The 12,827-nt window shown below is 44.2% G+C and overlaps 1 protein-coding gene across 3 annotated transcripts in view; it reads right to left on the minus strand.

Moving 5' to 3' along the window:
* Nucleotides 1-12,827, minus strand: part of LOC309485778 (transforming growth factor beta-1-induced transcript 1 protein-like) — a 173,793-nt gene that overhangs the window by 127,574 nt on the left and 33,392 nt on the right. For all 3 annotated transcript variants that reach the window (XM_082152817.1, XM_082152815.1, XM_082152816.1), the window contains one exon: nucleotides 2,043-2,179. In XM_082152817.1, the coding sequence (XP_082008943.1) occupies nucleotides 2,043-2,179 (137 nt within the window). The remainder of the gene's footprint in view (nucleotides 1-2,042; nucleotides 2,180-12,827) is intronic.

The following is a 12,827-nucleotide window of genomic DNA, read 5'->3' on the forward strand; positions in this document are numbered from 1 at the left end:
CAAAGTTAAGTCTAATGAAATACACTTACACCTTATTTTTGTCTTTTCAAAAGTAACTGAATGCACAGCTACATATATTAGCCTACAGTAATCATAATTGTATTTAAAACATATAAATGTACATGCATACGTATAATTATGCATATGTATAATTATGTCATTATAAAATATATATTTGTTTATGTACGCACTATAAATGCATATTTTTGAAAATAATAAATTTTCTGCTTATAAAAAACGTTCCGTACATAGCTAGATCTACGCGCCCACTAAACCCACATAATAAAGATGGACAGTGACATCGAAATTTGCACAAATTAAGCATACGTTCCATACAATTGAGGTATTATCGAAATATCTCAATTTTAATAACGAGTGATTATTTAACAAAAGGCAAGTAAAAAGGTCAGGGTTACATTTTAGACACACACACACACACACCTCTGAAGCGATAGAAAAGTCCTCGGGACCGCATCACTCGCAAGACGAAACCTGCATTGGTGTACAAGGCCGAAGTCCACCATTCTCCAGTTGAATGGTTGCTACACACACATATGGCGCTTTTCCACTACACAGTACCAGCTCGCCTCGGCTCGCCTCGACTCGACTCGACTCGGCTCTGTTTGGTTTTCCACTGTGTAAAAGTTGTACCTGTACCTGCTTCCAGGTACTTTTTTTCGTACCACTCCGGCGAGGTTCTAAGCGAGCTGAGGCGATACTAAAATGTGACGTGAAAACAAGGCAGACTGCTGATTGGTCAGAGAGAATCGTCACTATTCAGTCTGGGCAGGACTAGCGAACTACCGCGCCAGACGGAGTATCCGGAATAAAAAACAGCAAAAACAAAAACAAAAACATCCAAAAACAGCATACACTCGATTTCCTCCATTGTCCTGTGTGTGTGGGTAGCGGGTGTATCCCGCTGGTTTAAAAAAAACTATTAAATCTAACAGATGCTTTCTTTTTGTAAATTAAAGGTAGGACACATTAAAGGGTTAGTTCACCCAAAAATGAAAATCCTGTCAGTAATTACTCACCCTCATGTCATGTTGTTCCAACACCGTAAGACTTTCGTTCATCTTCGGAACACAATAGATATAAGATATTTTTGATGAAATCTGAGAGCTGGCTCACTCCTTCATTGGCTGCAAGGTAATTTCATCTGCCAGCCCAGAAAAGTTAGTAAAGACATCGTTAAAATAGTCCAAGGGACTACAGTGGCTCAACCTTAAGTTTATCAAGTGACGAGAATACTTTTTGTGCGCTAAAAAACAAAAATATGACTTTATTCAACTATTCATTTTCTTCTGTGTGGGCCTCTGACGTGAGTTCACGAGAGCGTCACGACGCATGCGTGAGAACTGAGAAGATGACGCAGATGGGTCTCAATGTAGTGTTTAAAATGGGTTCTAAAGTGTGCATTTCCTTGATGTCCGAATTGTGAGAAACCAATGAGAAAACGTAAAAGTGCCTTACCAATGCCACAAAATGAATGGCTTACCTTTCACACTTTCCCATCAAATAATCGTAAGCGTCATCTCCTCAGTTCTCGCGCATGCGTTGTGGCGCTCTCGTGAACGTCAGAGGCCCACACAAAAGAAAATGACTAGCTGAATAAAGTTGTTTTTTTGTTGTTGTTTTTTTTCGCACAAAAAGTATTCTAGTCGCTTGTTAAACTTAAGGTTGAGCCACTGTAGTCCCTTGGACTATTTTAACGATGTCTTAACTAACTTTTCTGGGCTGGCAGATGAAATTACCTTACAGCCCATGAAGGAGTGAGCCAGCTCTCAGATTTCATCAAAAATATCTTAATTTGTGTTCCGAAGATGAACGAAAGTCTTACGGGGTTGGAACAACATGAGGGTGAGTAATTACTGACAGAATTTTCATTTTTGGGTGAACTAACCATTTAAGGACTGGGCCAATGACTGTCATGGGCCAATGGACTGTCACTGGGCCAATGACTGTCATGGGCTTGCAGGGTTATATTCTGTTCTTGCACATATTAGTCAATGAACAACTTTTAGAAACAAGTTACTCACCTGCGATGTTGAACTGTGTGGCATTAAGCTCCTGTAGTAAGTGATCAAGTTCACTCAGCCCCCCCCCCAGAACCGAGGCAGAGGAGAAAGCAGGAGGAGGGTCTGCTGTGCGTGGGAAGCGTGGCTTACATACGGTACTGAGAAAAACACAAGTTACAAAAAAATCTATTAGTAAGGGCCTACTACAACACTCACAATCTCAATGTGTATTCCAAGGAATAGTTCTTTCAAAAATTGTAATTCTTATATATTTTTATTTAGGCCTGGACGATGAGCTCTTCTGCTAACCAAGGCTGCATTTATTTGATTAAAACAAAACAAAAATGAATACAGCTGTTTTCTATATGAATATATAGTGGAGTGTAATTTATTCTTGTGATCAAAGCTGAATTTTCAGCATCATTACTCCAGTCTTCAGTGTCACATGATCCTTCAGAAATCATTCTAATATGATGATTTGCTGCTCAAGAAACATTTCTGATTATTATCAATGTTGGAGTCCCCTCGCCTATGCCTCGATCTAGTTCTTCCTCTGGTGCTCCAGAAAAGGGCTACTTCTGCGTATAGCCAGGGTGACCGGAGGATTATAGTGAGGGCTTCCCCGCCCGGTAATCAATCCGTGTGGGCCCCTCACTCCTCTATCGCATCACAAACATGTTGAGACTCTGTTTGTGTGTGGTTATATTTTCTTATGAGAACATGACCACGTCAGCACGTTGTTCGTCTTGCCTTTTCAATAAGGTTAAGCGATCAGCGTGCTGTGTGGCGTCGAATTGACGGCCACATTCACTGTCTCGCATGCCTGGCAGCTTCTGGATGGGATGCTGGTCATTCTCATGAAGGACCTAGCATTTCATTCGGGGCTCCAGGGGAGGATTAGATGTCAATCACTGCATCAGAGAGAGGGCTGTTACGCTCTGGAAATGAAGATGATGCTGAGCTCACACTATAATGTTGTGCATGCTCATGCTGAATCAGATTCTGACTTGACAGCCATGCTTTCCCGGTTTACACTGGGGGCGAAGTGCGACACGTAATTGCCTTGCCCCGCCCCCGTGCCTTCCCGGATGTGTGTGAAAAACTTTTTGCAGTATGGAAGCATTTTGGTGCCAATATGGCAAGGCAAATGTGCCAAAAGCTGCAGAAAGTTTTTCCTCTCTCACTACCCTCAATGGTAGGGCGGCAGTACTACTGCAGACCGCCTCTTCCCTGCATGTGACAGCCACCCTGCAAAAAAAAAAAAAAAATGTGGAAGGCCAACAGTCATAATGCATGAGGGTAGTTCTGAGTTGGGGTTGAGCTGCGCCTGGTGACTGACCGTGTTAAAGTCACAGCGCTGGCCCTCGGCCAGATGATGTCCACTTTAGTGGTCCAGAAGCACCCCCTGGCTAAACCTTACTGAGGTGTGAGACATCGCCAAAGTTCACTTTCTTGTTGCTCCCATCTCACAAAGTGGCCTTTTTGCGACACTGTTGGAGACTGTGCCCAGCGGTTCTCCGCAGTTCAAAAGAAGGCTAACCAAAAGCTTGCCACAATGTGCTCCCTGAGTCACTGGTGGGCTGCACCTCAGTCTGTTTGTCACCAAGGGTGTAAGTCCCCTGCGAAAAAATAAAATAAAAATACCTCCACTACAGCCAGCTCTACTTTGACGTTGAGCTTTCGCAGGAAGATGGCACCACCTGTCTCAGGTGGCAACATGACATCATGACTTTGCGTAAACATACACGCCACTTTCAAGTCAAAAGTGGCGTGTTATCTATACGCATTTTGAGCTATCCGCGTGTATGTTCACGCCGAAACGAACCGTCATCTCTCGCTTGTATGTCTACGCCGTTAAATGTCCGAGCGAAACGGAGCAAAATGTACGTGAAATAATCATGTTGGTCCCCTTTTGCAAACGTGTAGATGTCACAGTTTAACAGCCTCAGACGTGAATCTTACACGTACCATTATCCCCGGACGTTTGCTAATCCTACCCCTAAATCTAATCATAACCATTTCTTAAAACTATAGGCTACAATTATAAAGAAAAACAACAGACAGACAAGTAAAATCACAATAATTTATTTCATGAGAAAATGTCAAAATCGGTACCAAAAGTTGTTCACGTGACGATGTGTCGCAGTCCTCTCTGGCAGTGGTTTTGTATGAGGTAACAGACAGAGCAGAATTTAAGTTATTAATTAAAATCCATGAAAACGTTAATCCGTCTTCGGTTCGGTTCGCTCCCTCTGAGGGCTGCGCGGCAGTGCGCGCTTCATTTCAAATGTGAATGTGCATAACGCAATCTGTGACGAAGCAGGCGAGGCGAGAGCCAATGAGCGTTTGATATTACTGCCGTAACCATAGTAACCTGTCGCTTCTTGAGGGCGCAATTTTTGAATTTGAATTCATAACAAGCGCGGGGTTTGACGTTTACGGTCAAGATGACGATTACTGGATAAAGGGCTGAGTTTGGATCTTTTTCTTGCAAATAATATATGGATTCTGAAGGTTTGGATTACATCAAGCTAATAAAATTGGTGTATTTTGTGAATCGATGTTGTGTTGTAAGGTTAGTATAAATAAATGATTGTGATTATACTCGTCTGTCTGTTGTTTTTCTTTATAATTGTTGCCTAGGTAGTTTTAAGAAATGGTTATGGTTAGGTTTAGGGGTAGGATTCGTGGCTCAAACTATCTTTTAATGCCATATTGTTCATAAAAATGCCATTTTCCTACATATCTGTCCATTACGTTTTATCATTTTAATATTGTCCATAAAATGGGTATGTTTAGGTGTGGGAGTAGAGTTAAGGGATCTTACATTTATAATCTATACAATGGTATAGGAAATTGTACAGATATCTTAAAGATATGGCAAACGAGTATGGGCGTTAAACTGTGACATCTACACGTTTTCCAAAGGGGACCAACGTGATTATTTCACGTCTTGTCGTGATACCGGGGAATCGATATTTTTTTTCCTAGGATGGTAGGAGAAGATTAACCCCAGTGACGGGTAGGTTTAGGGACTTTTAGGGAGTTAGGGTAGGTCATATCTATACAGTAATGTAACGTTAAGTCAACGCCGTTGATAAACACGCTGAAAAGCGATTATGCGTGTTGATAGCACGCCAAAAATGGAAATCGAATTGGCGTGTCATACATACGCCATTTCATGAGATCAGTCTGCAGGTGGAGAACTTTTGTTGAATCATACTGGCGTCTCAGCCAGCGGTACCAAATTCTCAGCAAAAGCAGCTTCTCTATCTCTGAGTCCCAAGAGAGCGTGGTTGGCAGTGTGTGACGCTATGCCTTGCCACCCTCTGCCCCCTCTTGCTTCGCAAGCGGTAGCCTGTTGGGCTCGAGGCCGCGCCTATGCTGTCTCACTCATCACCTGCAGATCGGTGGAATCAGGTTAGTGTTGCACACTTAGACCCCACTTCAGGCCGCTATGCCGTCCAAGTCGGGTCCCTGCGGGTACGTCTGTCGTGTCGTTGGTCCCGCTTGTACGGTGTCTGGGAGCCTGGCTAACACTTCCCAGCCCGTCTCGCTGGCTCATCCGTACCATCAGACTCGGCTATGCGATTCAGTTCGCCCGGCGTCCCCCGTCCTTCACCGGGTAGAGATTGCAGTCCTACTGGCGAAGGGCGCAATCGAGCCAGTCCCTCCAGCCAATATGAAGACTGACTTCTACAGCCCGTACTTCATTGTACCCAAGAAAAGCGGTGGGTTACGACCTATCTTGGACCTTGGACGAAAGTCACGTAAGCGGCCATTGCTCCCATGTGCGAGCGTGGTGTTTGTATTCTCAACTACCTCGATGACTGGCTTATCCTCGCCCAGTCGAGAGAGCAGTTGTGCGAACACAGGAACATGGTGCTCAGTCACCTCAGCCACCTAGGGCTTCGGGTCAACTGGGAAAAGAGCAAACTCACCCCCGGGCAGAGGATATCTTTTCTCGGTATGGAGTTGGACTCGATCAACATGACACCGCGCCTCACCGTGGCCTGTGTCCAGTCAGTGTTGAACTGCGTGAGCTCGCTCAGACGCAGGACAGCGGCACCACTGAAATTGTTTCAGAGGCACCTGGGGCATATGGCATCTGCAGCCGCGGTAACGCCGCTCGGATTGCTTCATATGTGGCCGCTCCAACACTGGCTCCATGATTGAGTCCCGAGATGGCCGTGGCAGAGCGGCTCGTGCCGGGTCCAAGTGACCCTGCACTGTCGCCAAACTCTTAGCTTGTGGTCGGACCCTTCGTTCCTGCAGGCAGGTGTTCCCCTAGAACAAGTGTCCAGGTATTCTGTGGTCTCCACAGATGCCTCTGCCACCGGCTGGGGGGCCACGTACAACGGGCATGCAGCTTTAGGTCTGTGGATGGGGCCTCAACTGCATTGGCACATCAACTGCCTCGAGTTGTTAGCAGTACGTCTTGCGCTGAGCCGCTTCAAAACGCCGTTACTAGGCAAGCATGTACTGGTCCATACGTACAGCACTGCGACCATTGCGTACATCAACTACCAAGGTGATCTACGCTCCCGCCGCATGTCACAACTCACCCGCCATCTCCTCCTCTGGAGTCAGAAGCATCTGAGGTCGCTTTGTGCCGTTTACATTCCGGGCCTGCTCAACTGTGCAGCCGACGAGCTCTCACGGCAACAGGTGCTACCGGGAGAATGGCGACCCCATCCCCAGGTGGTCCAGCTGATTTTCAGGCGCTTCGGGACCGCACAGGTAGATCTGTTGCCGCCCCGGACACGTCTCACTGCCAGTTGTTCTATTCCCTGACCGAGGGGACCCTCGGCATGGATGCTCTGGCACACAGCTGGCCCGGGGCCTACGCAAGTATGCGTTTCCCCAAGTGAGCCTTCTTGCACAGACCTTGTGCAAAGTCAGGGAGGACGAGGAGCAGGTCTTGCTTGTTGCGCCGTATTGGCCCAACCGGACCTGGTTCCCAGAACTAGTGCTCCTCGCGACAGCCCCTCCCTGGCCCATTCCTCTGAGAGAGGACCTATGGCACCCATGTCCGGACCTTTGGAAACGCCATGTCTGGTCCCTGGATGGGACGTGGAGGTTCTAGGTGACCTACCCCAAGCGGTAGTTGACACCATCACTTCGAGGCGCCTCTACGCATTGAAGTGGAACCTGTTCGTTGACTGATGTTCTTCTCACGAGGAGAACCCCCAAACTTGCTCGATCAGAGTGGTGCTTTCCTTCCTGCAAGACGGGTTGGAGCGAAGGCTGTCTCCCGCCACCCTCAAAGTGTATGTTGCCGTGATTGCCGCACATCACGATGCAGTTGAAGATAAGTTGTTGGGAAAGCACAACCTGATCGTCAGGTTCCTGAGGGGGGCGAGGAGACTAAATCCGCCTCGCCCTCTCTCTATACCCTCTTGGGATTTGTCTCTGGTCCTTTCGGCACTTCAGAGACCACCCTTTGAGCCCTTGCAATCAGCTGAGTTACAAATCCTGTCCTGTAAGACAGTTCTCCTGGTTGCATTGGCTTCTATCAAGATGGTAGGGGACCTGCATGCATTTTCGGTCGACGAATCGTGCCTAGAATTCGGCCCGGATAACCCGGATACGTGCCCAAGGTTTCTACCACTCCCTTCCGGGACCAGGTGGTGAACCTGCAAGCGCTGCCTTCGGAGGAGGCAGACCCAACCCTGGTTTTTCTCTGTCCCGTTCGCGCTCTGCGTCTGTATGTGGACAGAACGCAAAGCCTCAGGACCTCAGATCAGCTCTTCGTCTGTTACGGAGGCCAGCAGAAGGGAAAGGCTGTCTCCAAGCAGAGGATGGCCCACTGGATAGTGGATGCTTCGCCTTGGCTTACGAAGCCTAAGGTGTGCCCTGCCCGCCCGCGTTGAAAGCCCACTCCACTAGGGGTGTCTCTTCTTCTTGTGCGCTGGCACACGGCACCTCGCTACAGACATCTGTAGAGCTGCGGGCTGGGCGACACCTAACACATTCACTTTGAGCGCAGTTGATGACGCTGTGGAGTGACGCTCGAGTGATCAAGTATTCCAATGTATAAATAAGCTTTCCTTCGATTCCTCCGTCCTTGCTTCTTTTCCTTGCAGCCTTCCCTCGCATTCTACAGGGGGTGGAGCTGAGACGCGAGGAAAGGAAGCAAGGAAAGGAAATGAGGATGCACAAATAAGAATTGAGAAGCACCCAGAGAATTGCATGATTTCTTTCAGGAAGTAGGGTCATTTTCTGCATTCCATTCCACAAAGAATCTAACATGAATGACTGATATAACAAACGTTTGTAAAACAAATCTTGCTCCATCTTTTATCTTTACTTGAAGTAGTAAGAATGACGGACAATCTGCAAATAATAGACACAGTTTTAGGTAAATAGTGGCCCACAGCTGCTTAGCAGAAGTATTTCAATAAGACAGTGATAAAGTGAGTTAGCCGGTTAGCCAGACACTTACAGAATATAAAACACAAAATGAAGTATTTTGAACACACAGTATAAAATACACTCTAAAATCGTGGATAATTTTTTCTACCCAAATCCTGGGTTGAGCCTTTTAGGTCAATTTTTTGGGGATATTTTTTCGGTGTTTGAGTAGTTTTTGTGTAACCCAGCTCCTGGGACAGATGTAACAACCCAATGTTTGGGTAGTATTTGTGTAACCCAGATCCTGGGTCAGACATATGTGGAGTTACAAATTTACAAAATCTGTATAAGATCTGCTGATCTTATGTCCTTACATAACATAACATAACATAACATAACATAACATAACATAACATAACATAACATAACATGAATAACTAAAGTAGAGTACATTGAATTTAGCATTTAAGGTAATGATGATGATATCAGCAGAAAATATCGTTTCTTTGTTTTCTTGTGTTACAGGTATGTGTATATGCCGTGATGTCTTCACAAGCGGCAACCTGGTATAAAGCATCACCTCAGATATCGAGGAACAACCCTCATGAGGGACGAGTCATCAGAGTGACTATACGTGGGAAATGGACTCTACAGGAAACAGACTTCACAGCTATTCAGGCGACATGGATTTTCAAGACTTCCACTACATGGATTTCTGTGTTCTCATGTAGTTCATACGACATGTTAACACCCTGCGTCGTATTCATGTGTCAATAGTTTACTTAGTAAAAGAACTACACTTATGTAAAACTAGGACACAACACAGAATAGATACAACACGAACAGAAAAGTGATTTGTGCCTGTAACTTTTTTCAAGTTACATGATTGGATGATGGGGCTTATGCTAACAAACATAAGCTACAGAATGAACTTTTGAAGGTTTAAATTTGTATTATGTAAGAATTATTAGAACTCTCAAAGGGGGGACTGTCGAGTTACAAATTTAAGAATCTGTATAAGATCTGCTGATCTTATGTCCTTACATAACATAACATGAAAAACTAAGGTAGAGTACGTTGAATTTAGCATTTAAGGTTATGATGATGATATCAGCTGTTAAGCAACGATTCCTGCAAGAGATTCCTGCCAGTCCTGTTCTCTCTATTGTAAGTTAAATGAGTCAGATTACTGAGACTCTCACCCTTTGTCTTTAATGGCTCTTGGAGCCCCTGTCCCAGTCTTTGAATAGTTATGCTGATTGGATTAGGATTGGTAACACTCTAGAGTCTAAGGTGTAAGTAAGTAAAGTTTATTTATAGAGCGCTTTTCACAGATAAAATCACAAAGTGCTTTACAAGGTGCAACCACATTAATATACAATCAATAAAAATTAAAACATTTAAAAAGCCCAAAATAAAATAAAACCCAGTCAACTAAAAGCTTGTTTAAATAACAGTGTCTTCAGTTGCCTTTTAAAAGAATCAACAGAGTCAGCCACACGGAGGAAGAAGGGCAGGGCGTTCCACAGTCTGGGGGCTACAGCCTGAAAAGACAGGTCTCCCCGGGTTTTATAACGAGTCTTTGGGACCATTAAAAGACTCTGGCCTGAGGATCGAAGGGCACGACCTGGAGAGTATGTGCATAACAAGTCAGCGATGTATTGTGGGGCCTGACCATTTAAAGCTCTAAAAGTTCAAACTAATATTTTAAAATCAATGCGAAATTTGATAGGTAGCCAGTGTAGGAAGGACAAAATGGGTGTGATGTGTGTCCTTCTACTAGCCTAGAAATCTAGACGCAGGGTAGTCTAGCAACTCTCCATTGACTTTCATGCTGGAAAAACCTAAATTGGGTCAGGCCAATCACGTCGTGTATAGAGTAGGCGGTGCGGGCTTAACATAATGACGACAGAGATGCGACGGTTCCCTGCTACTTGAAAACAAAGAAGAGCTGCTGCTGGAGAACAGTCTTTCGAATCGGCTTTGGCCGCGACTCTGAAGGACTTGGAGTTACGTTTTTCTTTGAGAAAAGAGCAAAGTTCGTAGTTTTGCCGGCCAGATTCAAAAGTTGAATCTATCAACTAACGTTAGCTACGCTGTTGGGAAAACGCTCTGGTTGGTTGAAGCGCTGTCCTATTGCGTGCAGAGGGAATTTGAAAGACAGCCGTTTATCCCGCCCCTCGGATTGAGCCGTGTCTATGGTGTGTTGCCAGACATCTTGATGTAGGTCTGGCTTGCCAGGCTATCCTTCTACCAGATCCTGTTAAAAGCCTTGCCGCAGTATTTTGAACCGTTTGAAGACGATTTAGAGCAGATTTGTTAAAAAAAAGTAAAAAGAGAGTTACAGTAATCTAAACGTAAAGAAATAAAAGCATGGATAACCATCTCAAGATCAGAGTCAGTTAAAATTGCCCTCAATTTTGCAATATTTCTTAGATGATAAAAACTATTTCTGACCAGAAGTCTAGAATGGCCATCCAAAGACATTGATTGGTCAAACCAGACACCTAGATTTCTGATGCTCGACTGGACAGAGGAGCTCAGAGAACCAAGATGTTGAAGGATGGATGGAATTTTATTGTCTGGGGCTACAATCAGAGTTTCAGTCTTTTACGAATTTAGTTGGAGACAGTTACTTGCAAGCCACGATTTAACACAAGAAATACAATCCAATAAATCTGTTAGTTTGTGAAACTCAGAATCATTGAACGAGCAATACAACTGAATGTCATCAGCATAAAAATGGTATGACACATTGTTAATTCCAAGAGGGGTAATGTACAGCAAAAACCAAAGTGGACCTAGGACAGAGCCCTGGGGAACACCATTCAAGAATGGAGTGGCTTCAGACAGTATACCATTTACATATGCAGAAAATTTCTGTCACTCAAGTAGGAGGAAAACCATTTTAAAACAGGCCCAACCACACTAAACTCTTTTTCCAATCTATGCAACAGTATTTTGTGGTCCACTGTATCGAAAGCTGATGATAAATCCAATAAAACCAATACTGAGTATCTTACAGAGTCAGCAGCCATCTGTACTTCATTAGACACTTTGAGGAGAGCAGTCTCAGTAGAGTGCATCTTTCTAAAACCAGACTGATACTTATCCAAGAGTTCATTGTTACTTAGAAAAGCTGTCAGCTGCTCAGCTATTACCTTCTCCAAGACTTTTGAAAGAAAAGGCAGTTTTGATATTGGCCTATAGTTACAATGCTTCGTTGGATCCAAATTGGACTTTTTTAAAATGGGGCTTGTCACTGCCTGTTTATAAAAGTTTGGGACGGTCCCAGTGCAAATAGAAATGTTAATAATTTTGACGACAAGAGGAGCAACAAGATCAATCACTTTAAAAAACAAGGAAGTTGGTAATATATCCAATGGGCATGAGGATGGCTTCATCTTTTTAAGTAAGACCATGACATCATCTAATGAGACAGCAGAAAATCTAGCCCAGGAGCAATTTGGAGTAGCTACAACAGTGGTGCTCTCATCAGATGCTTTTACACTTGTTTTGATCTCATTCACCTTATTTACAAAGTATTTAAAAAATGTGTTGCAGTCCTCAATGGTAAAAACAGGCACCAGTGGAGTTGAGGGTGAAACAATATTCTGAATAATATAAAAGACAACTTTGGGATTTCTCTTATTCTGATTTACAAGATCAGAAAAATACATAGATCTGGCCTGCTTCATCATTTTGTTTAGTGATACAATAAGCTCCTTTAAATGCAGTCTGTGCACTTCCAAGTTAGTGGATTTCCACAAGCGCTCTACCTTGCGACATATTCTCCTAAAGGAAGCAATCTCCTCATTAAACCAGGGACATGGATTTTTAGGAGAAGTTGTTTTGTGCTTTACAGGGGCCACTATGTCCAGAACAGACTGGCAATGGTCATTAAAATGATTAACAAGTAATTCTGCATCATTACAATTCTCAATGAATTTGGGCTGAAATAATTCTGAAAAATGTTCAATAACATTTTGATTTATAATACGCCTTTTGGACACCACTGTATGAGCATTACTGACCACATTACAAGACACATTAAAATATACACAGCAATGGTCAGTCACATGAACATCCACAACATTCAGGCAGTTTATGTCTAGGCCAAAGGAGAAAATGATCTAAAGTGTGGCCTTTTGTGTGTGTAGCTCATTTAAATGAGAGTATTCCTGTTCCCGCTGCCATGTCTCAGTGAGGGCCATGAAATGCAAAAACGAACACTTTATTCATCCGTCCTTCGGATGAGACGTAAAACCGAGGTCCTGACTCTCTGTGGTCATTAAAAATCCCAGGATGTCTTTCGAAAGAGTAACCCCGGCATCCTGGCCAAATTTGCCCAGTGGCCTCTGTCCATCATGGCCTCCTAATCATCCTCATATACTGATTGGCTTCATCACTGTCTCCTCTCCACCAGTAAGCTGGTGTGTGGTGGGCGTTCTG

The sequence above is a fragment of the Leuciscus leuciscus genome (assembly GCF_965113295.1).
Source record: "Leuciscus leuciscus genome assembly, chromosome: 21".
NCBI classification, from domain to species: domain Eukaryota; kingdom Metazoa; phylum Chordata; class Actinopteri; order Cypriniformes; family Leuciscidae; genus Leuciscus; species Leuciscus leuciscus.